This window comes from Ochotona curzoniae, unplaced genomic scaffold (genome assembly GCF_017591425.1).
Source record: "Ochotona curzoniae isolate NIBS_2020 unplaced genomic scaffold, NIBS_Ocur_1.0 contig_883, whole genome shotgun sequence".
In the NCBI taxonomy this organism is placed as follows: Eukaryota; Metazoa; Chordata; class Mammalia; order Lagomorpha; family Ochotonidae; genus Ochotona; species Ochotona curzoniae.
Genome location: NW_024466599.1, coordinates 63,526,129 through 63,553,222, shown reverse-complemented (window position 1 = coordinate 63,553,222; position 27,094 = coordinate 63,526,129). Strand labels below are relative to the sequence as shown.

The 27,094-nt window shown below is 42.9% G+C and overlaps 1 protein-coding gene across 1 annotated transcript in view; it reads right to left on the bottom strand.

Annotated features, from left to right (window-relative positions):
* The window catches only part of MSH2 (mutS homolog 2), a 65,132-nt gene that overhangs the window by 14,795 nt on the left and 23,243 nt on the right, over positions 1-27,094 (bottom strand). The window contains exons 8-9 of the mRNA XM_040993692.1: positions 17,602-17,711; positions 2,657-2,780 (exon numbers count right to left, since the gene is read on the bottom strand). Coding sequence (XP_040849626.1) covers positions 2,657-2,780; positions 17,602-17,711 — 234 coding nt within the window. The remainder of the gene's footprint in view (positions 1-2,656; positions 2,781-17,601; positions 17,712-27,094) is intronic.

The following is a 27,094-nucleotide window of genomic DNA, read 5'->3' as shown; positions in this document are numbered from 1 at the left end:
GTTTGTCATAAATCTCTACAGCGACCATTCAAGTAAATGTTTACAATCACTAAACCTCAACAGTGCAATACATACTTCCATTCCATGATGTGTACTGGAAACAACTGGAAAAAAAATCCAATTCAATCAAACTTCACTCAGAAACTACATAATTTAAATCTATTAAATTCTTACACTCTTTGTAATATGAAAGCTGCTTTTTGAGTTAAAAGCAGCATATTTAATTCCAAAATGGAATTCAATTAATTTTAACTGTAGAAACAGATGTTAGTCATTAATTTGCTCTTGAGCATTCGACAAAACAGACCAAGAGCAGGCAGTAATTAATGTACACTGGGAAACATTTTAAATAGAATTCCTTCTCCATAATACCAAACCATGAATCAGGAATCCGTAAGTATTTGAATTTCCCAGTAAGTTTAAACAAATCACTAAAGGAGAATGTCACTGAGTCCTTAGAATTCTACCTAATCTGGCCGTGCAAGGAAGCTTAGTGGCTAATGTCCTTACCTTGCACATGCTGGGATCTCACTGGGCACCAGTTCATATCCCAGTGGCCCTACTTCCTACCCAGCTTCCTCCTTGTGGCCTGGGAAAGCAGGTGAGGATGACCCAAAGCCTTGGGACCCTGCACCATGGTGGAGACCCAGAAAAAACTCCTGGCTCCTGGATTTGAAAAGACTCAGCTCTAACCACTGCAACCACTTTGGAGAGAATCAATGAACAGAGCTTCCTCTCTGCTTTCTCTCCTCTCTATATATCTGACTTTCCAATAAAAATAAATAAATCTTAAAAAAAAATCCTTAAGAAGGGGCCAGAACCATACTATAATAAAGTTGAGCTTCTGCTGTGGAGTTGGCATCCCATATGAGTGCCAGCTCAACCAGATGGTTCAAGGCACAGGTACTCTACTTTCCACCTAGTTCCCTCCTAATGCGCCTGGGAAAATGGTGGCAGATGGCCCAAGTACTTGGTTGGGCCCCTGCACCTATGTGGCAGACTTGGAAGAAGCTCCAATCTCCTGGCTTAGGATTGGCCCAACTCCAGCCACTGTGTTAACTGAAGTGAACCAGCGGTCAGAAGACCTATTTTTCCTTCTCCCTCTATAAATCTGCCTGTCAAATAAAAATAAATATTTTCAAAAAATCGCTAAGAAAACACAACAATGATTCTAACTGAAGATACTTAAACTCTTGAGTGTCAAGATCCTCAGCTATGAAATGAGGAGAGCTGGTTTTTGTGATCATTTGTAGTGTAGTCTTTATCAGCACACTCCAAGAAAACTGCCAGGCTGCTGCTGTGAGCTCTGCTTGTGATGGCATATCCCATACTGGAGTGCCAGAGAGAGTGCTGGTGTAAGCTGGGGCTGCTCTGCTTCCAATCCAGCTTTCTGCCACACACACAAAGCAGACCAAGATGGAATTTCTGACTCTTGGCTTCAGTCTGGCACATATCTCGCTGTTGTAGTTTTTTTTGTTTTGTTTTGCTAATTTTTGTTGTTTTTAAAAAATTATTTATTTTCACTGGGAAGACAGATTTAAAGAGAGAAGGAGAGACACAGAGAGGTCTTCCATCCAATGGTACATTTCTGAAGCCGCAACAGTCGAAGCTGAGCCAATCTGACGTCAGGAGCTAGGAGCTTCTTCCAAGTCTTCCCCTTGAGTGCAGGTGCCAAGGTTTTGGGTCATCCTCCACTGCTTTCCCAGATTTAAGCTAGGAGCTAGATTATAAGTGAAGCAGCCAGGACATGGACTGGTGCCTATACTGAATGTCAGCACTGCAGGCAAAATACTAGCCCAATGAGTCATTGCTCCGGCTCCATGTTGCAGACCTTTTAGAAGTGAACTAGTAGATTCAGAATCTTTCTGTTTCATTTTCTGTCACGCTTTCAAATATGTGTCAAAAAATGAATAAATAAAATGATCTCCCACATTTTTGTTAATGTAGATGTGGGTATATATTCCTATGAAAAGAATATATAAAAATCATCAGATTCTCTGAAAGTTTAAACCTAACTGCCCCCAAAGGGTTTTTCTCATTCAAATATTTTAGGATTCATTGACTCATTCAAACAAGCCTAACTTGTATAACACATGAAGACATTTAATAACTGGAATCACCCTAATGAATTAATAATCTCACAGGGAAGACAGACATTACTTGTGTGACACAGCACAATGAAATGACTATGGTCCATAATAACCTATCACAACCTTTCTAAGAAAATAGAATAGAAGCTCCAAAGCTCAAACCATAAATGACAGAGGGAAGACGCTATTCATCCTGATTTGATCAATACACACTAAAATATCACGTTATATACTCCACAGATATGTAAAATTATTTTAAATTCAAACATGTCTCAATTAACATCTCAAAATGTAAGTAAATTTTAATCACAGAAAAAAAAGTTGATATTAATGACACCTTTGGAAAACCTAAAGGTAACTCAATGAAATATTCCTGGGAGAATCAGGAAATAGAGCTTATTTTAATCATGTCATGCAAAGACACACAGGCACACTTCTGTTGAGCAGAAATGTGTGATCATCTTGAAAGTGGGAAATTAGCAAAACAATCTCAAAACAGTGTGGATACTGCATAGATGCCCACCCCCCAAAAAAATCCACCCACCACCAAAAAGATCCATTTTTACCAAGATCTCTGGCTGCACTTATCAATGTTGATTGCATCTTCTTTTCCAAGTCATCCATTACTTCTCTTAACTCACTCAGATTCGGATCAAATGAAGGCTTCACAAGGAACTCATGGTTTTCCACCTGAAAGTAGAACAAAGATTGGCTGCACTGTGAAAACAATGAAGATGATAATCATGAGGCAAGTACTTTTTCCTGCTTTAAATTTGAGTAATATTTTAAGTTAAAATATTCTCTATCTTTTAGTCAAAAACTATTGAGAAGTTTCAATTCATTAAGAAACAGAGCTGTTGGGCCCGGCGCAGTGGCGCAAGTGGTTAAGGTCCTCGCCTTGCACGCCCAGGATCCCATATGGGCGCCGGTTCTATCCCAGCAGCCCCGCTTCCCTTCCAGCTTCCTGCCTGTGGCCCAGGAAAGCAGTCAAGGACGGCCCAAAGCTTTGGGAACCTGCACCCGCATGGGAGACCCGGAAGAGTCTCCTGGCTTCGGATTGGCATAGCATCGGCCGTTGCACTCGCTTGGGGAGTGAATCATCGGAGGGAAGACCCTCCTCTCTGTCTCTCCTCTCTTTGTATATCCTCCTTTCCAATAAAAAAAATAATAATAATAAAAATAAATCTTAAAAAAAAAAAAGAAACAGAGCTGTTAAACTGCCACATAGGTTACATGCATCCCATACTGCAGTGTCTGGGCTCAAACCCCAGCTGATTCTCCAACTCATGTTCCTGTTAATTAGCACCCTGGTGAGCAACACTGATAGGTCCCTGTCACCACGAGGGAATCCAAGATTTGTAATAAGAATTTAAAACTGTTTGTTTTTTCCATGGTGCTGTAATTTGTTGTTGTTGTTGTTGTTGTTGTTGTGGCTGTTCTAACTCAGACCAGTTATTGACCTTGTTTCATGGCTTCTCACTTATGGTAATGCATAGTGATAGAGATCTGGAATCTATCATATACAGACATGGGGGGTATAATGGAACATGCATCCCTGCATCCAAATGAAAGATGGATTCCAAATGAAAACTGTTGGACATGTGCAGACAATAGGATGCTGGACTGTCCCACACTGTCTGTACCAACAATGCCTGGGGTATACTTAAATAAAAGACTGATCGAATTATGATTCCTTATGAAGGACTACACTAATGTAACAAAATGGGAAAAATCTGACGAAGGGTGGGAGTTTGGGGGCAACCCCAGCCTATACAAAATTGTACCACATAATTCAAAATTCAAAATAAAAATATATTAAATATTTGTTAAAAACAGAATTTAAAACTGGGCCAGTGCAGTAACCTAGCAGCTAAAGTTCTCATGTTGCACACCCTGGGGTTCCTATATGTGTAAGTTTGTGTCCTGGCAGCCCCACTTCCCTGCTTGTGGCCTGGGAAAGCAGTTGAGGACAGCCCAAAGCCTTGGGACCCTGCATTAGTGTGAAGGACCCAGAAAAAGCTCCTAGTTTCAGATTGGCTCATTTATAGAGAGGAGAGACAGAGAGAGAGCTAAGTCTTCCATCCATTGGTACATTCCCCAAAATGGCTGCAAGAGACAAAGCTGAGCCAATCTGAAGTTAAGAGCCGTTGCAGCTGCTTGGGGAGTGAATCATCTGATGCAAGGTCTTCCTCTCTGTACATCTGATTTTCCATTAAAAAAAAACTACTTTAAAAACAAAAATTTAAAACTGAGGGCCACTATTATGGTATAGCAGGTAAAGTCTCCATCTGCGGTACAGGCTTCCCATGTACTGACTGGTTCAAGTCCCAGCTGCTTCACTTCTGATTTAGCTCCCTGCTAATAACTGGGAAGGAAGCAAAAGATGGTCCACGTACGTGGGTTCATGCACTCTCATGTGGGACTCAGAAAAAACTCTCGATTCCTAGCTTTAGGCTGGGCTAGTTCAGGCCATTTTTTCCCATTTGGAGAGTAAATTAGCAAATGGAACAAATAAATAAACCAACAGTTATTTCTTGAAACAAAACAAAACAAAACAAAACAACCCTCATTATTTAAATACACTATTCTTGGTAGGACTTTTGTATTTTTACTTAAAAGGTAGAGCTAGAGAGAGGGAAAGACAAACAGAGATTCTTCCATTTGTTTCACCAAATCATAATATAAGAGATCTCATTTTTACAATAGAAAAAAATGTATAAAATACTTAAACATAAAACCTTGGTAATAAATAACTCTTACAAAGCTAATTAATGCTGGAAGATTTAAAAGAACTAAAGACAGAAACTATACTTAATCTTAGCCAAAAGGACAAAAAGTCGTGAAAAGATAAAACAAAATCAGAGCTTAACAGCTGTTCATTCTTACTCACTATTCAATAAGAATCCTTTATTGAAACAAAACAAAATGACTAAACTTTGAAAAGAACATTTAAAAAAAGAAACGAAGCTTATCCTTATGAGGCATTAAAAAGGCAAATTATACATAAAAGCTTAATGTAAGAGTCAATTTTCTAATACAACATGACAAAAAACTCAACAAATGAGATTGAGATAAATTGCTTCTAATAACCTTTCATTTAATCATAGGACAACTTCACACACTAAAAGTGAACAATCAAGGAATAATTAAAAACAAATTATAGAAAAGTAGCAAAAAGAGAAGAAAATATTTATAGAAATAACTTTTCTCAATTTAAATCAAGAATCAACGATAAGATATTAAACTTCAAAAATCTTAAGTTTAATCTCCTGAAAGATAAGGCTTATAGAAACTCTTTTATAAAATATAAAAATACAAAGGTGAGCATTTTCCTTTGTGAAGGTTTCTGCTTTCATGGATAAGAAAACACCAGTCTTTAAAGGGACAAGCAAAAAACTTAACTCACAATGAGAAAATAAGTAGTCAAGCAACACACAGAAAAATGCTGTAATAATAAAAGGAATATTTAAGCAACCTTGAGATATTTTTCTAGAATACAAGCAGTGATCATACTACAGTTCTTCCTTTGTCACAAAAGAAACAGAAATAGGCCTGAGGGAATGGCTCAGTTGATTCCACATAGGCACCGATTCATGTCCTGGCTGCTCCATTTCCCATCCAGCTCCCTGCTTGTGGCCTGGAAAAGTAGTGGAGGATGGCCCAAAGCCTTGGGACCCTGCACCCAAAAGTTCTGATTCCTGGCTTCAGATCGGTTCAGCTCTGGCCATTGTGGCCCTTTGGGGAGAGAAACAACAGGTGTAAAGTCATTCTCTTGGACTCTCCTCTCTAAAATCTGACTTTCCAATAAAAATAAATAAATAAAAATTTTAAAAAAGGAAAGAAAGAGAGAAAAGAAAAAAAAAGAACAAGACAAAATAGACACAGAAGAAGGAAGGGAAGGAAGGCAGGAAAGAAAAACAAACAGAAATTACTACCAAACACTAGCAAGGGTTTAATGGCCTTAGCACACACACTGACTTCTGGTGAGAGTCTAAGTTGCCATAACTCTTATTAAAAGTAAGGACATTAGGCATCAAGATTCAGATATTTCATATATACTCTGTCATAGCATGTCTACTCCTAGAAATTCAATCTAAGTAAATAATGTGACAGAAAATAACAGTTGCACATTTGCAAATTTATCTGTTACAGTAAAACTTGAAAAACATATTTGCACAATGGTGTATCAGCAGAATAGAATATTTTAGAGTTTTTAAACAGACAACAAAGATTATCTCCAAACAAAGACCAAGGCTCATAATAAAGGCAGGAAAACAATAGTGTCACAATGGAATTGTTTTAACGCAGCTGAACAAGGTGGTGCCAGGTTTCTCTCCTCCCATCTTCCAGAAACCATCTGGTAAGTCAACAAGACCCTAAGAATTCTTACTTGTTATCCCAGCTCCTAAGAAGTAGAGGGAATCCTAACATTTCCCCTCCTTAGGTAGGAAAGACCTCTGACAGGGCTGTTGGGTAGATGCATGTAAAATCAGGGAGACATGAACAACTTGATTCTAACTGAAGAAAGTCTCTAAGAGTTGGGCATCCTTTAGCCACTCTATCACCATTCCCCAGACAACGTGGAACAACAATTACATCACCAGCAAGGTACTCCTATCTCGCTCTGAGGTACTCAAACAGGCACAACAAATGACTGTTCTCATTTTTCACCTACCTTGGCACTATAAACAGTCTTACACTAAGTTACTCAAATAGGGACAGAACAAAACCTGAAACTAATGAATGATGAAACCAAAAATGAGATGAAAAGAATGGGGAAGGGATATATAGCAAAAAAAAAACACATTGCTGAATTAAATTATATATATTTATACAGTAGCGAACCAATATAATGACAGTGGGCATAAAAGATACAGCAATGGGAAAAACCACAGGGTTTTCCTCCATTAGAAAATGGGGCTTTCTTTTGCTCCCTGGCTTGTGTCACTGTCCTCCCATTTAGTCTCTTAGGGCATACCACCTCCCTCTCCAATCCTGGGTTGGTTGTTGTACCCTACATCTCTTCCTTTGTGTCTCCTATGAAGTGGAAAGTCGTCCTAAGTTTTAAAGGGGACAAGAATGAGAAGATGTAATATCTTTCTCTTGCTCTCTGTCACTGCCTTTACAAAATAAAAAGTAATCTGAGGGCCTGGCGGCGTGGCCTAGCGGCTAAAGTCCTCGCCTTGAACACCCCCCGGGATCCCATATGGGTGCTGGTTCTAATCCCAGCAGCTCCACTTCCCATTCAGCTCCGTGCTTGTGGCCTGGGAAAGCAGTCGAGGACAGCCCAAAGCCTTGGGACCCTACACCCATGTGGGAGAACTGGAAGAAGTTCCTGGATCCTGGCTTCGGATCAGCATAGCATCGGCCGTTGCGGTCACCTGGGGAGTGAATCATCAGACAGAAGATCTTCCTCTCTGTCTCTCCTCCTCTCTGTATATCTGACTTTCCAATAAATAAGTAAATCTTTAAAAAAAAAAAAAGAAAGAAAAAAGATACTACTTTAAAATAGCAGATACTGGGTAGAGTTAAAAAGAAACCAGTAACTTTTTAAGGAGACTGATTTATTTACTTGGGAAAGTCAGAATTACAGAAACAAACATGAAAAAAAAGTTTTTTTAACTTTTAAAATCTTTACCTGTGTAATTTTTAAATTTCAAGCATTTATTAGAGAAAGAGAACAAGGAAGTGCACACTCTGTATAGATGCACTCCCCAGAGCCCCACAACGGCCAAGGCTGGGACTTGTTTTGTAGAACTGACTGGACATGTTAGCCTTTTACTACCATGGATCTCAGGGCTGTGCTCTTTGTGATTACGTCAGATGCTTCAATTCACGGAGTATCTTTTCAGCACTAACACATTGATTAATCATTTCATAAGTTTTCTTTTCATACAAATTATATATACATTTATATTTTGTAAATTATTTGGGAAATGATGCTGTGGCACAGCAAGAGGGTTAAGCGCACACCTGCAGCACCAGCATCCCATACGGCACTGGGTCAAGTATCAGCTGATCCACTTTCAATCTAGCTCCGTGTTAATGCACCTAGAAAATTGCTGGCAGATGGCCTGGGCACCTTTAAACTGAGCACCAAGGACAGAGAGCTTCCATGCACTGGTTCACTCCCCAAATCTCCGCAAGAGTATGAACCGGATCACATATGTCAAACCTGAATGATACAAAAATTTTATCAGGGCCTGGTGTAAATGGCTCAACTGGCTAATTCTCCCCTCACAAGCACTGAGATCCTATACAGTGGCCAGTTCATATCCCAGTTACTCCAATTTTTGCTTACAAGCTGGGGAAAGCAGTGGAGGATGGCCCTAGTCCTTGGGACTCTGAACTCATGTGGAAGACCTGGAAGAAACTCCTCATTCCTGGTTCCTGACTTCAGATCAACTCAGTTCTGGCAATTATGGCCAACTTGAGTGAACCAGCAGATAGATGTATTTTTTTTTTTTTAAAGATTTATTTTTATTATTTTTTATTGGAAAGGCGGATATACAGAGAGGAGAGACAGAGAGGAAGATCTTCCGTCCGATGATTCACTCCCCAAGTGAGCCGCAACGGGCCGATACTATGCCGATCCGAAGCCAGGAGCCTCCTCCGGGTCTCCCACGCGGGTGCAGGGTCCCAAAGCTTTGGGCCGTCCTCGACCGCTCTCCCAGGCCACAGGCAGGGAGCTGGAAGGGAAGCGGGGCTGCCGGGACTAGAACCGGCGCCCATATGGGATCCCGGGCGTGCAAGGCGAGGACCTAACCACTTGCGCCACCGCGCCGGGCCCCTAGATGTATTTTTTTTATTACTGATTGAAAAGGCAGATATACAAAGAGGAGAAAATACATAGAGAAAGATCCGACTGCTGATTCACCCAACAAATGGCTACAATAGTTGTAGCTAAGTCTTTCAGAAGCCAAGAGCTTCTTCAAGGTCTCCCACGTGGGTGCAGGGTCCCAAGACTTTGGGGCATCCTCAACTAGTTTCCCAGGCCACAAGCAGGGAGCTGGACAGGAAACAGAGCAGCCAAGATACAAATTGGCACCCATATGGGATCCCAGTACATGCAAGGTGAGGCCTTAGCCACTAACCTATGGTGCTGAGTTCAAGATGGAAGATCTTCTTGGTCTCTCCTTTTCTCTATGAATCTGCCTTTCCAGTCAAAATAAATGTTAAAATATATATATATATATATATATATATATATATATATATATATATATCTCTTTACAAACCATTCAAAACCAGGAGATATAAACCGTGTTGGAACACTAGGCCTCAATCCCCGCAGGCCTGATGGAACTGAGTGCAGATTACTAACTCAAAAACCAATGGCATGCTCAATGCTCTGGAAACCCCTGCACCTGGGGACAATGCGAACTGCCAACACAATGCACTGTAAACACCCTCAAACAGCCGTTCTGTACTTCCCTTAAAGACCTTATCAAGATCCCTGTGGCACTTCTCCAAACAAACTGGGTCCAAAGGGACTGACTCTGCCTGCTGCTCCAATGGAATCAAGCCTAACTTCAAACTCTCCTGTCCTCTTTCCAGGCAGCCTCCCCACCACTCTCTTTACTCCCTCCCCATTCTTTCTCCCTAAATAAAGGCTTCTTTAATTAGCTGCCTCCTCTCTTTGAACCCTAAAATCCTAACGTCTAACGTAATAACCTAGCAAAGAAGAGCAAGAACCCAAAAAAGAATGGTTAGATGTTACATTTTCACAGCAGAAAAATACTGTCATAAATTAGCATGCCATCCAAAGAAATTTCCATCTCTTCCCATTTCTTCTAACTTAGTTACTTAAAAAATAAAGTTATTATTTCTATTTTTATTTGGAAGGCACAGCAACAGAGATTGTCCATCTGCAAAGATCTAAAACAGTCAGAGCTAAGCCAGGAGCCAGAAACCCAATCCAGGTCTACCAAGTAGGTGGCGAGGACCCATCCACAGACACCACCCAACCCTGCCATCTCCCACAGTCCACTGGAAGAGAAATGGAACCCCATCGGACAGGCACAAAGGCTCAATGGATAATCCGATAGACAGACAGACAGACAGACAGACGCACCATATATGGGCACTGCTTTGTATCCCAGCTGCTCCACTTCCCATCCAGCTCTCTGCTTGTGGCCTGGGAAAGCACTGGAGGATGGTCCAAAGGCTTGGGACCCTGCACCAACGTGGGAGACCTGTGGGAAGTTACTGGTTCTTGGTTTCGACTGGCTTAGCCCCAGTCATTATGCTCATTTGAGGAGTGAATCAATGGATGGAATACCTTCTCTCTCTGTAAATCTGGTTCCAATAAAATTAGCAAATAATCATAATAAGTAGTAGTAGTAGTCGTGGTGGTGGTGGTAGGACTAGCACTTGATTATAGGCAATACTTTTTTTAAAGACTTTTTTTTTTTTAAGATTTATTTTTATTATTTTTTCATTGGAAAGGCAGATATACAGCAAGGAGGAGAGACAGAGAGGAAGATCTTCCGTCTGATGATTCACTCCCCAAGTGAACGCGACGGTCGATGCTATGCCGATCTGAAGCCAGGAGCCTCTTCAGGGTCTCCCACGCGGGTGCAGGGTCCCAAAGCTTTGGGCCGTCCTTGACTGCTTTCCCAGGCCACAAGCAGGGAGCTGGAAGGGAAGCGGGGTTGCCGGGATTAGAACCGGTGCCCAAATGGGATCCCGGGCGTGCAAGGCGAGGACCTTAACCACTTGCGCCACCGCGCCGGGCCCAAGACTTATTTTTTTTATTACACACTCAGATATACAGAGAGGAAGATCTTCCATCTGCTGATTCACTCCCGAAGTGACCACAATGGCCAGTGCTGTGCCGATCCGAAGCCAGGGACCAGGAACTTTCCTCCGGGTCTCCCATGCAGGTGCAGAATCCCAAGGCTTTGGGCTGTCCTCGACTACTTTCCCAGGCCACAAGCAGGGAGCTGGATGGGAAGTGGAGCTGCCAGGATTAGAACCAGCACCCATATGGGATCCCGGCGCGTTCAATGTGAGGACTTTAGCTGCTAGGCCACGGCGCCAGGCCCTATAGGCACTACTATTTAAGACAAGGGTGTCAGGCCTGGTGGGAAGTCCTCACCTTGAACACGCCCCGGGATCCCATATGGGCCCGGTTCTAATCCTGGCAGCTCCACTTCCCATCCAGCTCCCTGCTTGTGGCCTGGGAAAACAGTCTAGGACAGCCCAAAGCTTTGGGACCCTGCACCTGTGTGGGAGACCTGGAAGAAGTTCCTGGTTCCTGGCTTCGGATTGGCACAGCACTGGCCGTTGCGGTCACTTGGGGAGTGAATCATCAGACGAAAGATCTTCCTCTCTGTCTCCTACTCTGTATATCTGACTTTACAATAAAAATAAAAAAATAAAATAAAATGAAAACTAACTGCCAGTCTTGCAGCTAATCAAACTTCTACTTAACTAAATAAATAATGCTTACGAACTATAGGAACTGACTGCTGAGAGACAAGCTAAAATTACAAAAACCACAGGTACACCAAGAATAAGACCACTGAATGCCAAACAAAGCATACCATGGCCACTTGCAGGCTGACCACCAAAGCTGAGCAGGTGTAATGTGTTGCAGTCCTAGCTGCCTCATCACCCTCTAAAGTCCTCCCTAGTACCCCTTTCTCTTCTGAAAAGCCCTCTTGCTGCACCTAAAGATTTAAACTGGCAACACACACGTGATAGCTAGGCAGACATTAGCCTAAGTGGACAAGAGTGACCAAAGAAATGAGAGTACTTAAATAAAGAAAATTGGAGTTTTTGTGTAATAGAACGAGCAAATAAGCCCAGACAGCAGACCAGTCATTGTTCCTGTTCAGTAAGCTTATGGGGGAGGGGGTCCCCCAGCCTAAGGAAATCTTCCTTGCCCTGTCCCAAGGGGTCTCCTAGGTCTAGTACTGCTGTGCTGAGGTCCCAAGAGGAATTTCAGGAAGGGAGGAGGAATAGTGGTACTCATATTAATATCCATGAACACACCAGCCTGAATATGACTCTGGGTTCTCAGTTTTTTAATAAGATGCCTGTCTGGTCTGCCGTGTATACTCACTCCATTATAACTGAGTGCACACTGGGTTCTTATTCTTTTTCTGAACTTGAGGTGTTAGGCAGTTTGGACAGGGTCCCTGCAAGAGTGGAGAACAAAATGTCTTACTCCTGGGAGCTGCTGGGCAGCATGTGGCTTCATCTTGAAGGATGAGTGAGGAATTGAGTATCTATTACAGATAAGCTCAATAATGTGTCCCCGACCGGATACGCTTCCTGATTGCACTAATTTACCCTATCTTCGTAGGCTAACTGAAAGTGTAAACTTTCATGACCCCTTTCCACCCTGCCAAGTGCACACTATCAATTCTTGGAATCAGCCAATCAAAGAACAAGACCCTCTTTTTGGCATCAGTCTGTATGATAAAAGCGTTTCATGTGCAAATTCCTTGAGCACTTCTCTTAGTGCCTCCCTCTGGATCGCTGCATCAGGAGGCTCCCTACATTCTATAAAGCTTCATTGTCTGTTGTTCTTTGGTTTTGAAGAGTTAAAGGGTCTAAAAGGCAGTTGTTGAATCAGGGCCCTATTAGAATGAGACAGGGGGAATCACCTTAGAAGTGGAGAAGATATTAGCTTCCTCCCAGATACTGCCTCTTAGCCAGGCAACAGGGCTATACCCCAGTCCTCAGAGTTTCTGGTCTTATCATAAGAAAAGCAAGGAAATGGTGATGGCAGCCTTCTGAGTTTCTAGCTTAATCATAAGAACCTTTGGATGCCTAGAGAGGATAGCAATCGCAACACTCAGACAGGTTTTGTTTCTACCCTCTGACTAAGGGTTAGTTGTTACTCTATTGTTCTGTGGTGTGCTCAAAAAAGCCACTTTGGGCCCATCGTAGTAACCTAAAAGTTCTCACACTGCAGGCACCAGAATCCCACTGGAACCTGGTTCGAATCCTGGCTGCTCTGCTTCCCATCCAGCTCCCTGTTTGTGGCCTGGGAAAGCAGTCGAAGCCGGCCCAAAACCTTAGGACCCTGCACCCACATGGGAGACCTGGAAGAAGTTCCTGGCTCCTGGTTTCAGATCAGCTTAGCTCAGGCCGTTGTAGCCACATTGGGAGTGAACCAATGGATGGACGATGTTTCTCTCTTCTCTCCTTCTCTGTGAAAATCTGACTCTCCAATAAAAAAAAAAAAAATAAATCTAAAAAAAAAAAAAAAAAAGTGGCTTCCACTTCCCATCCAGCTACCTGCTTGTGGTTCGGGAAAGCAGTACAAGATGGCCCAAAGCCCTGGGATCCTGCACCCACATGGAAGTGAAACAAGCTCCTGGGTCCAGAACAGTTCAGATCCAGTCATTGTGCCCACTTGGGGAGTGACTGAGCAGATGTGGAATCTCTCTGTCTTTCCTTCTCTCTGTAAATCTCTTTCCAATTAACATAAATAAATGAATCTTTAAAAAAAAAAAAAAGCCCAGTATTTTGCACTACAAAGTTTTGACCATGATCCAGTGACTTTGCAGGCAGTCACAGGAACAATGCCCAGGAGAATCCTTTGCACCCAGTGTGAATGGGTTACTCTGGTAACCTAGAATAATGAGACCTTCTCAGCCTTCCTCCAAGGAGAAACCCTGGGGGAAATCTCTTCTGCCTGGTGTCAGAAAGGCTATGCAGTCTGATAATACTAAGTGGTAACATTTTGTGAGGAATTTGATCTGCTTCACACCAAGTAAGCTCTCTGTCTAGAAGATGAAGACAGAAAGAAAAAAAGGGCAAGAAACACTGGATCCACTCCCTTTGGATTCCCTTGAAGTCTCAGTCATTACTAAGATGCCCACCTAGCCTGTCAGGCATACTCTCTTCATTAAACTTTGCTGCTTTACTTAATGCTACTCTCCGTCTCATGTCTGCACTCCTTCTTGGGCAAAAGGCAATAACCCCTGCACAGTTATTCCATTCCAGTGGTCTCCCCATGGGGGAGGACCTTTGGCACAATGGTCAAGATGTTGTCTGGGAGACGCTCATCCTAGATTAGACTGTCTAGGTTCAAGCCATGGCTCTACTCCCAAATTTAGCGCAGCTGCACTATCCTGCCCTTTATACACCTCCAATCCTGGGACTAGCTGCACAATTGCAACTGAGGGAAAAATACGTCTTAATCTTGTTTTCAGCTTCTAATAAATGAACAAAACCTACACTAACGAGAGATGACCAAACAAGAGAGCTTCAGTAGTAAGAGAGGAATCTGTGACTGGCTACCACTAAAGAAGTCTCAGCAATGTCAGGCGACCATTCCATCCCCTGCCACTAATGCAGTCTGGTAACAAGTAGCCCCCCTACCCTGGCTGCACATGCATCTCTCACTGCTCCTTCCTTCCCTCACCTTCTGCATCCCTACCAGAGGCCCACATGGACCTGCAACCTTTCCCACATCTCTATAATGATCTTTAAGAAATTAATGGCTAAAAGTAAATAAATCTTAAAAAAATTTTTTTTTAAAGTGTCAAACCTCCCAAAAGCCCTTCCCAGCCTCCCGAACTCCACCTATTCCCATGAAGACATCTTGTAGTGAACGTCTTCCAGGAAGGGACTTCCTGCATCAACTTTAGCTCTGAGGCACGGACTGCCCAGTGTCGAGCGATCACACGAGCATGCACTGGGAGACAGCAGCAAGGCTTTAAGTTCTTGGATCCCTGGATCCGGCAGCTGCACACACCACACTGAAGATTTGGCTTGAGTTTTAGGCTCTTGGATGCAGCTCAGTCCAGCTCTGTTTCACACATATGAATAATAATTTTTAAAATGAACGATTTTGGCCAGACACTAGCTCAGGGATCTGCACACCTGTGCCCAGAACCCTGGCAGGGCTCAGCTTTGGCCACTGCAGTCACTTGGGAATTGTAACGGGATGGAAGATCTTTCTCTGTCTCTCCGTCTATGTGTAAATCTGACCTTTCCCCTTACCCCCCCCCAAAAAAAAGTAAATCTATAATGGCAAATTACAGGATTAGAGCTTTGAATGTTACCTGACAGTACTAAAACGGGAACCAGTCTTGAACAAGGACACAGGCTGGGTGGGACCAGGGCCACTAGTAGGCAGGGATGGGGGCAGCAGGATGGATCAGATCAGGCTAGGCCATAGCATTTACCTGTGAGTAGGGTATAGGGTGGGGTCACAGCATCTAATGCCATGTGCCATGCGCAATACCTGGGGCTGCTAATGCGCATGACATGGGATCTTGGGGAACGTCCCAGCTAGGCTGCAGGACCAGCTGGTACATGCAAGAGCCAGTCTTTGGGGCAGGCTGGGCTAGCCCACAGCACCTGCAGGTCCCTCTGTGAGTTCGGGAGCAGGATTGGCCAGGCAGCTGCACACAGCTCTATGTATGCTGGCTGAGCCTACCCTCTACACCAACTTGCACTCATTACTGCAAGTTCTGAGGACTTCCCAGGAAGGTTTCTTAGGAGGCTCCCAACTAGATCGATGCACTCGATCACCAGCCAAAGGGAAAATGGCATAGATACATGACACTGACAAAGGAGGGAACACTGAAACATTTATCTCACCCACCATCCCCCGGCCCCCAACCCTCTCGATTCTAATCAGAGACAAACATTGACCTGCAAGCCCCTGATCTTTTGAATAAATATTAAAATACAAAGGTAGAGGGATCAGCTTTGATTGGTTGGAAATCAAAAAAGGTCGATAAAATCATAAGATCCCCTGGACAGAATCACTGAATGTAGGATCAAGCAACTGGAAATGGAGCGCAGCCATTCTCCCAAGCTCCAGGCTTAGACCTGTCCAGGCGGAGCCACCGCAGCCATTTGGGGAGTGAACAAGCAGACAAAAGATTCCTCCCTCCTCCCTGCTCCCCACGCTGGCAATGCTGCCTTGCAAATAAATCCAGAGCACAGAACAAATGGAATTTAATTTCTGTAAGTCTTAATGATCCAATAAAAATGAAACATCACCTGAACTTAAACAAATCCACAGGTATTAAGGATGCAAACAAAACAACAAACAGCAAATAAACTGTTACCTTCATAAGAAAAATGAGCACATGTAAATTTCATTTAGAAAATTGTCTGGGTTCACCTCAGACAAAGGTTCTTTAGGGATCTCCCCAGTCAAACTGCTGGACTCAGAACCCTAACCATGAAGACAGGACAGAACAAATCAATCAACTACCTCAGCCATTTGTTGGCAGTGAAAAACTGGGAAAACGGAGACTCTTAACATGGACTATGTTAATCAGAGGAATCTTCAGCGACCTCATTGTGCCTGGAATGATGAGACTGGCAGCAATTCATAATTGTTGAACTATCAAAACCACTTGAGCAAGACCCTCGGAGTACGGCCCACATCGGGGACCTGGGATGGGTGGGAGACTGGGTGGGGCTTCTCCCTTTATCTCCCCCTTTACCCCAGATACATGAAAAAAATAATGTGGAAATAATAGTCTTATCCACTTTCCTGTACCCCTTGAGCCTTTATGCCCTAATGAACTAAGTAAAGATTGTCAAAAATGAGGGAAAAAAATAGAAGAAAAAAAAAAAAAAACAAAAAAAACTTCCAAATACAATTCTTTAGTTTATGTGATTTTTAAACTATATTCAGTATTCCCAGCACATTATACTTACATAAAAAAATTTCTTACACAATACAAAAAAAATCTCCTCAATTTTACTTTCAAATTCTTTATACAAGGATAGTTTCAAAATATTTACATAAAAGGACAGTATTCTCTTATTTGAAGATTTATTTATTTTCACTAGAAAGGCAGACCAGATGTACAGAGAGTATGAGAAGCAGAGACCAATGCCCCCATTCAGTGGTTCACTCCCCAAAGGGGCATAACAGCCTGAGGTGAGGAATTTTAATCCAGGAGCCAGGAACCCCCAGTGTTCTCCCAGTCACCCAGGTGGGTACAGAGTCCCAAGGCTTTGGGTTTTCCTCTACTGCTTTCCCAGGCCACAAAAACAGAACTGGATGGAAAGTAGAACACCAAGGATGCAAACCAGTGCTCTTAAGGGATTCCGGCACTTGCAAAGTGAGAATTTAGCTGATTAATCCACAGCGTAGGGGCCCAAGGATGCTTTAAAATATTTCAGAAACTACTCCATTTTATACACAAACTGTTGCTCAAAATTAGTACAACTTGGGCCTGGCAGCATGGCCTAGCAGCTAAAGTTCTCACCCTGAACGTGCCATGGATCCCATATGGGCACCGGTTCTAATTCTGACTGCTCCACTTCCCATTCAGCTTCCTGCTTGTGGCCTGGGAAAGCAGTCGAGGATGGCCCAAAGCCTTGGGACCCTGCACCCGTGTGGGAGACTGGGAGGAGGCTCCTGGCTCCTGGCTTCAGATCAGCACAGCACCAGCTGTTGTGGTCACTTGGGGAATGAATCATCGGACAGAAGATCTTCCTATCTGTATAGCTGAGTTACCAATAAAAATAAATAAATCTTTAAAAATATATATTTATATGTATATATACTGCTTACCTGATCCATATCTAATGTTGTTTCTATCATTTCCTGAAACTTGGAGAAATCAGAACGAAGATCAGTAAGGGGAGTGACAAAAATTGCCAACAACAAGGCCTGGTGTTTTCCTAAAACAAAGTAAGAAGAAAAGTAGAAGAAAATGTGTCATTTCTAAAAATACAAGGTTTCTGACAATGAGAGTTTGAAATAAAATCAGCAGGTTTGATAAAAAAAAAAATCATAATTATGAGGATATGTCACAAAATTCATGGAACTAAAACAAGTTATTTGGGGCATAAACTTTTATATTCACGTAGCTTTTCCACAATAAACAACGTTTTATGCACTTTCTGGTTACACCTCATATTCAAGACTTCAAAACTTGTTTGGATCAAAATAAACATTCTCTTATATTTTCATTGGTCAGTAGGTTTCCAAAATCACTATTTACTCAGCTGTCTAAATACAAATGCATTCCACACTCAATTCATTTCACAGAAATCAATGGTCCAGCACTCAGCCTCCCACTAATAGAAATACTACCCTCACTGCTTATCTGTACCTGCCTTCAAAAGAACCAAAGCTTTAAAAACAGTACCTTAATTACAGCTAAATAAATTTCATCTCTTCTAGATTTTTTTTAAGATTTATATATATATATATATATATTTTTAAAGGTTTATTTATTTATTGGAAAGTCAGATATACAGAGAGAAGAAGAGAGAGGAAAATCTCCCATCTGATGATTCACTCCTCAAGTGAGCGCAACAGCCAATGCTATGCCAATCCGAAGCCAGGATCCAGGAACTTCTTCTGGGTCTCCCACGTGGGTGCAGGGTCCCAAGGCTTTGGGCCATTCTTGACTGCTTTTCCAGGCCAGAAGCAGGGAGCTGGATGGGAAGCAGGGCCACCAAGTTTAGAACCGGCACCCATATGGGATCCCGGCGCGTGCAAGGTGAGGACTTTAGCCACTACACTATCTCGCCAGGCCCCTCTTCTAGACTTAATAACCCAAAGTCGAAAGCATCAAAATAAGACCTCTAATAACTTTTATCATTAATTTCCACAAATAACACAGTGTTCCAATTAACACTGGCAAAAAAAGCTTACACAAGAGGGCCAGGCACGATATCATACCGGCTAAAGTCCTTGCCTTGAATGCACTGGGATCCCATACGGGTGTCAGTTCTAATCCTTGCAGCCCCGCTTCCCACCCAACTCCCTGATTCTGGCCTGAGAAAGCAGCTGAGGACAGCCCAAAGCTTTGGGACCCTGCACCCACATGGGAGACCTAGAGGAAGTTCCTCCCTCCCGGCTTTAGATTAGCACAGCACCAGCTGTTACAGTCACTTCGGGAGTGTAATCATTAGACGAAGATCTTCCTCACTATCTCTCCTCTTATCTATATATCTGACTTCACAATAAAAATAAATAAATCTTGAAAACAAGATAGAGAAGATTGGCAGCCCTTTGTGCACGGATAAGACAAATCCATCAAGTGTTTCACATTTAAAAGAAAAAAACATAACTTAGTTAAGAGTACCCATACATGATGTAAGGAGTAAGCGAAGCAACACAGTGTGTAATGAGAAAAGCAGAGAAGAGCCGGCATGGTGCAGTGGGATCAGCCACTGCCTGTGATGTCAGCATTCCACATGGATTCTGTCTCCAGTACTGGGGACCTGACTTCACATCCTGCTCCCTGCAGAGGCTGCTAAAATTACTTGGTGTGAGCCATTCAGGTGGGAGAGCCTGATGGTGCTCCAGCCTGCTGCCTTGAGTCTGACTCAGCCCTGGCCACTGCAGCCACTGGGGAATGAACCAATGGATGGAAGATCCCTCTCCCTTCATTCCACCTTTCAAACAAATAGATCTTTTAAAAATAAATAAATAAATTGGGTAGAAACCCAGTGCCAATTTTAATACTGCTGCCTAATGGCTTAGCTAACACATATTATCCTGAATAGCTTTTCCAAATCTGTTCCATGGAGTCTCAGCAACAGAAATCCAGATGAATAAATGAAATACCTATAAAACACTTAAGAGCTGGTATGGTGGCTCAACAAATTAATCCTCTACCTATGAGTACCAGGGCAGGCTTGTATCCTGGCTGCTACACTTCCCAACCAGCTTGCTGCTTATGGCCTGGTGAAGCCGCAGAGGCTGGCTCAAGTCCTTGAGACTCTGCACCCACATGGAAAACTGAAAGAAACTCCTGGCTACAGTTTAGCTCAGCAATGGCCACTAGGCCATTTGGGGAGTGAACCAGCAAACGAAAAGCCAGTCTCCTCTCTGTGACTCTGCCTTTTCAATAAAATTAAATAAACCTTAACACACACACACACACACACACACACACACACACTGAGTAAACAATTGAAACACTTCATCAACAATCACTAGGGACATGCGCGGTAGCCTAGTGGTTAAAGTCCTTGCCTTGAAAGCACCAGGATCCCATATGGGTGCTGGTTCTAATTCTGGCAGCCCCATTTCCCATCCAGCTCCCTGCTTGCGGCCTGGGAAAGCAGTCGAAGATGACCCAAAGCCTTGGGACCCTGCACCCACATGGGATACCTGGAAAAAATTCCTGGCTTCTGGCTTCAGATCAGCTCAGCTCTAGCCATTGGGGTTGCTGGGGAGTGAACCAACGGACAGAAGACCTTCCTCTCTGTCTCTCCTCCTAAATATATATTAATTTGACTTTGCAATGAAACTAAATAAATCTTTTTAAAAAAAATGAATCACGGGCCCGGCGCGGTGGCGCAGTGGTTAAGGTCCTCGCCTTGCACGCCCGGGATCCCATATGGGCGCCGGTTCTATCCCGGCAGCCCCGCTTCCCTTCCAGCTCCCTGCCTGTGGCCCGGGAAAGCAGTCAAGGACGGCCCAAAGCTTTGGGACCCTGCACCTGCGTGGGAGACCCAGAAGAGGCTCCTGGCTTCAGATCGGCATAGCATCAGCCGTTGCACTCACTTGGGGAGTGACTCATCAGACAGAAGATTCTCCTCTCTGTATATCCTCCTTTCCAATGAAAAAATAATAAAAATAAATCTTTAAAAAAAATGAATCACTATGCATTATTAATGCTGTAACACATGATTTCATTTCGATTACCAATACTTTTCCTTAGAATTCTGAAAGTGGGGCCCAGTGCAGTACTCTAGTGACTAAACTCCTCGCTTGAACATGCCGGGATCCCATATGAGCACCAGTTTGTGCCCCAGTCACCCCACTTCCCATCCAGCTCCCTGCCTGTGGCCTGGGAAAGCAGTTCGCGGACAGCCCAAAGCCTTGGGACCTTGTACTCGCATTGGAGACCCAAAAGACGTTCCAGGCTCCTGGCTTTGGATCAGCTCAGCTTCAGCCATTGCAGCAATCTGGGGAATGAATCAGTAGACAGATCTTTCTCTCAGTCTCTGCTCTTCTCTATATATCTGACATTCCAGTACAAAAAATTTTGCAAGTGTTCCATAGTACACTGCATTTCACTGCAAAGAAAATTTTCCTATATTTCTCCTGAAATTTTAGCAGCTTCTACTTAAAAGATGAACAGCTACTGTCAAGTCAGCAAAACTGTTTTAAGAATGTATGCTTTGTTATTAATCACAACAACATTAACACATATTTAGGAAATAGTACCTATGTGTGAAACGCTATTTAGACAGACCATAAACAACACTTAGCCCACATAATGTCTGTTGTGCTACAACGCCTGGTGACTTCCCATGGCTCACTGGTGAATAGGGAAGCACAGCAGCGAATCACAGAGGCTGTGATCAGTTCATCTGATGGCACACCAAGGTATACATGCTTTTGAGACAATCAGACCAAGCTATCATGTAATTAGAGTAAGCCTTAGCTGTGTAGCTGCTTTAAAGGCCCCTGTATTTCCACTATGCTTTATGCGGGAAAGCCGAGTATAAATGATGGGTATACAAATGTTTGCCATGTGAAGAGGTCAAAGATATTGTTTCTTCTGATCACTATTAGGAACAAATGCCCTGAGGGCCCCCTCACAAGTCAGTCCTCTAGCCATTGCAGTCATTTGGCGAAAGAATCAATGGATGGAAGGCCCTTCTTTCTCTTTCCCTCTCCATAAATCTACCATTCAAAATAAGTAAATGAATCTTTTCAAAAAATGTGCCAACAAAGATTACCATAGGGTTCAATAAAAGAAGGAAGAAATATGAAGTATAGGGACTTGGGGAGGAACTTAAACAAATTCTGACAACCAAAGGGATGAAGGGAGAAGGTAGTATTATGCACCTCATCATTATAATAAGTTACAATAAAAACAGTAAAAAATAAATACTTGAAGTTGATTCAATTACTGTGAGAAATATACTCAAATATGTACAACACTGCTAATTCAGATTTCACAACAGCTTTTTTTTTTTAAAGATTTTATTTTTATCGGAAAGTCAGATATATAAAGGAGAGACAAACAGGAAGATCTTCTGTCCAATAATTCACTACTCAAGCAAACAGCATGGTCTGTGCTGCGCCAATCCAAAGCCAGGAGCCAGGAACTTCTTCTGGGTTTCTCACGTGGGTGTAGGGTCCAAAGGCTTTGCACAGTCCTCAATGGCTTTCCCAGCCACAAGCAGGGAACTGACAGGAAGCAGGGTCACCAGGACACGAACTGGCACCCATACGGGATCCTGGCACGTATAAGGTGAGTTTAGCCAGTAAGCTACCACGCTGGGCCCATAACAGCTTTTTCAACTTTAAGATATATGAAGAATGGGTGAGGCACAGTAGCTCAGTGTCTAAAAAATCTCACCTTGCATGCACCCAGAATCTCATATGGACATCGGGTCTAACCCCTGCTGCCCCACTTCCCATCTAGCTCTCTGCTTGTTGCCTGGGAAAGCAACTGGGAAAGCAAGACCCAAAGCCTTGGGACCCTGCACCCACGTGGGAGACCCAGAAGAGGCTCCAAGATCATGGCTTCACATTGCCTCAGCTCTAGCCACTGCAACCATTTTGGGGAGTGAATCATTGGATGAAAGATATTCCTCTCCGTTTCATCTCCTGTCTGTATATCTGCCTTTTAAGTAAAAAGAAAGAAATCTCTCAAAGGAAAAAAGGTATATGAGGAATAAGAGGTGAAGTGTACCTTTTCAGAAAGCTGATTGTTCTAAGGCTTAAAGAAAAATTTTAACCACTCAACATACTTTTATGCTATTGCTGCCCCCTGCTGTTTATTTACTCAGAGTACTTTCAGCTTTTCCTAGAATAACTTAGAAGTCTATTTAAAAACCAAAATTATATGCCTGACAAGGTAGCCTAGTGGCTAAAGTCCTTGCGTTGTACACACTAGGAAACCATATGGGCGCCAGTTATTATCCCGACATCTGCACTTGCCATCCAGCTCCCCAGTTGTGGCCTGGGAAAGCAGTCGAGGACGATCCAAAGCCTTGGGACCCAGTCGAGTATGGCCCAAAGTCATGGAACAAGCTCCTGGCTCCTGGCTTTGGATCAGCTCAGCTCTGGCGGTTGCAGCCACCTGGGATTGAATCAAGGAACAGAAGATCTTTGTCCTCCTCTCTGTATTTCCACTTTCCAATAAAAATAAATAAATCTTTAAAAAAATAAAAATACAATCAAATAAATCCAGGGGCCAAGTGTGACAATCTAGTGGCTAAACTCTTCACCCTGCACGCACCAGCATCCCATATGGGCACCAGTTCGTATCCCAGTTGCTCCACTTCCCTTCCATGTGCCTGCTATGGGCTAGGAAAACACTCAGAGACAGTCTAAACCCTGAGACCCTACAGTCGTGTGAAAGACATGGAAAAAGCTCCTGGCTTCAGACTGACTCAACTACGGTCGGCCGTTGTGACCACTTGAGGAGTGAGCAAGGGAATGGAAGATCTTTCTGTCTCTCCTCTATTAATCTATTTTCTAAGAAAAATCAATCAATACATAAAAAGTACAAGACGTCAGAATATATTTTCTAATATAACATACTATTTTAAAAGATTCTTTATGTATGATTTTGTATTAGATACTCCCATAGTTATTTCAGGGTGTGAGATTCCCGCCCCCAGGAATGTGCAGAGCACATTCTTTTTTCTGTTGAGGGGTAGGGGTGGGGGGAGCTGTTAACATGTTTCTTGAATACAGCAATTTTCCTTCTAATTCTCCCAAATCAGTGGTCTGAATATATAAAACATAAATTACAGATACAAGCAATTCATTTTAAACTGTTCATAAACTTGAGTAGTAGAGAGAAATTTCAGGCTGCCTCCTGCCTTTTTGTTTGGAACGTGAATTGCCCCTCTGCCTATACTCTGTATCTACCCATAGTGACATCAGCTACCAGTTCTGCTTCTGTAATACCTCAGTGTTTTTGTTCAAGTAATTCTTACTTTACATAATAATGACCCGAAAGTGCAAGAAAAGTGAAGTTAGCTTTCAGGTATGCCAAAGAAAAGTAATACAGGGCTTCCTTTAAGTAAGTACTTGATTAACAAGAAAAAACACGCTGAAAATCACGCTGTTAAGATTTAGATAAGAACGAATCTTCCGTCTGTGAAAATTGAACAGAAATAAAGCAAAACCTTCACCTCCACTGAGGATGTAACAGAGTGTGGCCCAGCACGATAGCGCAGTGATTAAAGTCCTCACCTAGCACACACTGGGATCCTGTATGGGTGCTGGTTCTAATACTGGTGGCCCCACTTCCCATCCAGCTCCCTACCTGTGACTTGGGAAAGCAGCTGAGGACAGCCCAAAGCCTTGGGACCCTGCACCCATGTAGGAGACCTGGAGGAGGTTCCTAGCTCCTGGCTTCGGATCGGCACAGCACCAGCCGTTGCAGTCACTTGGGGAGTGAATCATTACACAAAGATCTTCCTCTCTCTCCTCCTCTCTGTATATCTGACTTTGTAATAAAAATGAATAAATCTTTAAAAAATAAATAAATAGGGCCCAACGCGATGGCGCAGTGGTTAAGTCCTCGCCTTGCACACCCGGGATCCCATATGGGCGCCGGTTCTAATCTCAGCAGCCCCGCTTCCCATCCAACTCCCTGCTTGTAGCCTGGGAAAGCAGTCAAGGACGGCCCAAAGCTTTGGGACCCTGCACCCACGTGGGAGACCCAGAAGAGGCTCCTGGCTTCAGATCGGCATAGCATCAGCCGTTGCGCTCACTTGGGGAGTGAATCATCGGACGGAAGATCTTCCTTTCTGTTTCTCCTCTCTGTATATCCGCCTTTCCAATGAAAAAATTAATTTAAAAAAATACCTTCCAGTATTATTAAGTGATTAACATTTAAATCAGATAATAATAAAAAGTTGTTGCAAAGATGGAAACTCTTTTTAAAAAACAAATAAATAAATCTTTAAAAAAAAGAGCTACAAAGTGAATCAGAAACCAGAAACTCCAAGTGGTTGGTGGAACACCATGTGAAACTGCTAATGATTCTAAGAATTCTCCAAGGGCAGTGGAGAAGGCAGAAAAGTCATTCAGGCAGCAAGCCAAGTTGGTGAAGGATCTGTTGACCTGCTTGGCGAAGCAGAACACATCAAGCTTCATCGAGTCGTGTTGACAAATGATGACCTCCTAGAACTTTTTGGGACAGCTACAGAAAATGATGAAGTGGGCAGAACCAGCAATGTCACATCCAGTGAAGCATTTCAACTTACACAATATGATCCTCAGATGAAATGCAGCATTAAACATCACCAAGGGTTGTAACTTTCCTGGCCAGAAAACCATCAATGAGTTCAAAGGCACAGCAACTTCTGACTGCAATGTTCTTGCAAATTTTGGCAAAAATAAAAAACAAAAACATCTTCAACTACTAGGGATCCTCAACCATCAACATTGGGAGGGTTCTATAATCCAAACAAGCAAAGTGGATGTGTCATCTCAACAATGGTTTAATAATACATCACAGCACACTCATCTCACATGTAAGTACCGCCATCTACTTCACGAGAAGAATGACGATGGTCCAAAAACACAACCTGAAAACCCACATTTAAAACATTTTTATTAGATTACTGTATTCTACCTTAACATTATCAGTTACTGTTAACCTCTTATTGTGCCTAATTTACAAGTTAATCCTTGTCAGATGTATGTATTCATGGCAAAATATATATATATATATATATATATATATATATATATATAAAAACCAGAGTACTTCAAAATGTACCTGGAAGGGCCAGAACTGGGTCACACTGGGTAAAGCCCACTGCCTGTGAAGCCAACATCCAATATGGGTTCCTGTTCATGTTCAAGATGCTCCATTTCCAATTTAACTCCCTATTAATTGATTAGGAAAACCTGGGGAAGACAGTCCAAGTATTTGGAACTCTACCACCAACATGGGAGACCAAGATAAAGCTCCTGGCTTCCCGGCATCAACCTATACCAGCAATGGCTGTTGCAACCATCTAAGGAGTGAATCAGCAGATGCAAAATCTATACTTGACATCAAATTTCTTAATAATAAAAAAAAGTATTTTTATTTAAAAAGCAGCAAGATTTAAGGAGAGGAGACAGAGAGAAGGATCCCTAATCATTGGTTTATTCCCCAAATGTCTACAACAGCCAGAGCTGAACTTTTCTGAACGCAGAAGCTTTAAGCATCCTTCAGGTCTCCCACAAGGGTATGCGACCCCAAGGCTTTGGCCATTGATTACTGCTTTTCCAGGCCACAAACAAGAAGTGAGCAGCCAGGAGAGGAAACACCCACCATATGGGATACCAACACACGCAAAGACAGGATTTAGCCATTGAGCCATTACGTTGGGTCCCACATTGAGTTTCAAAATTGCACTTGGGCTTGGTGCAATACCCTAGTGGGAGAGAAGGAGACAGAAGAGATCGTGATGCATGCACCAGGATCCCATACAAGCGCCGGTTCATGTCTTGGCTGCCCAACTTCCCATCCAGCTTTCTGCTGGTAGTTTGGGAAAGCAGTCGAGGACGGCCCAAAGCCTTGGGACCCTGCACCCACGTGGGAGACTCGGAAGAGGTTCCTGGTTCCCGGCTTTGGATCAGCACAGCGCCAGCCGTTGTGGTCACTTGGGGAGTGAATCATCGGATAGAAGATCTTCCTCTCTGTCTCTCCTCCTCTTTGTGTTTCTGACTTTGTAATAAAAATAAATAGATCTTATAAAAAAAGAAAAAAAGAGAGCGCGAGAACCTATCTTCATGACTAGACTAATTCTACCCTCCATACTTGTCAATCATGTTTCCAGCTGATTCTGTTGAAACCTAACCAAGGATACAAAATCACAAAAAGCTAACAAAAATTTCATGAGCAAAACAAGGAACATGGGTAAGTGACTGCCCATGTCACAACTAAAGAAAATGGAAACAAAGTTTAAAGATCTATTTTTAGGAGGCAGGTATTGTGTTGTACAAGTAAATCCTGCTTAAGATGCCCATAGCACATATCAGAGTACTGATATGAGACATGGCAAGTAAACTTCTAATCCAGCTTCCTGCCAATGTGCTTAGGAAGACAACAGATCGGCCCAAGAATGAG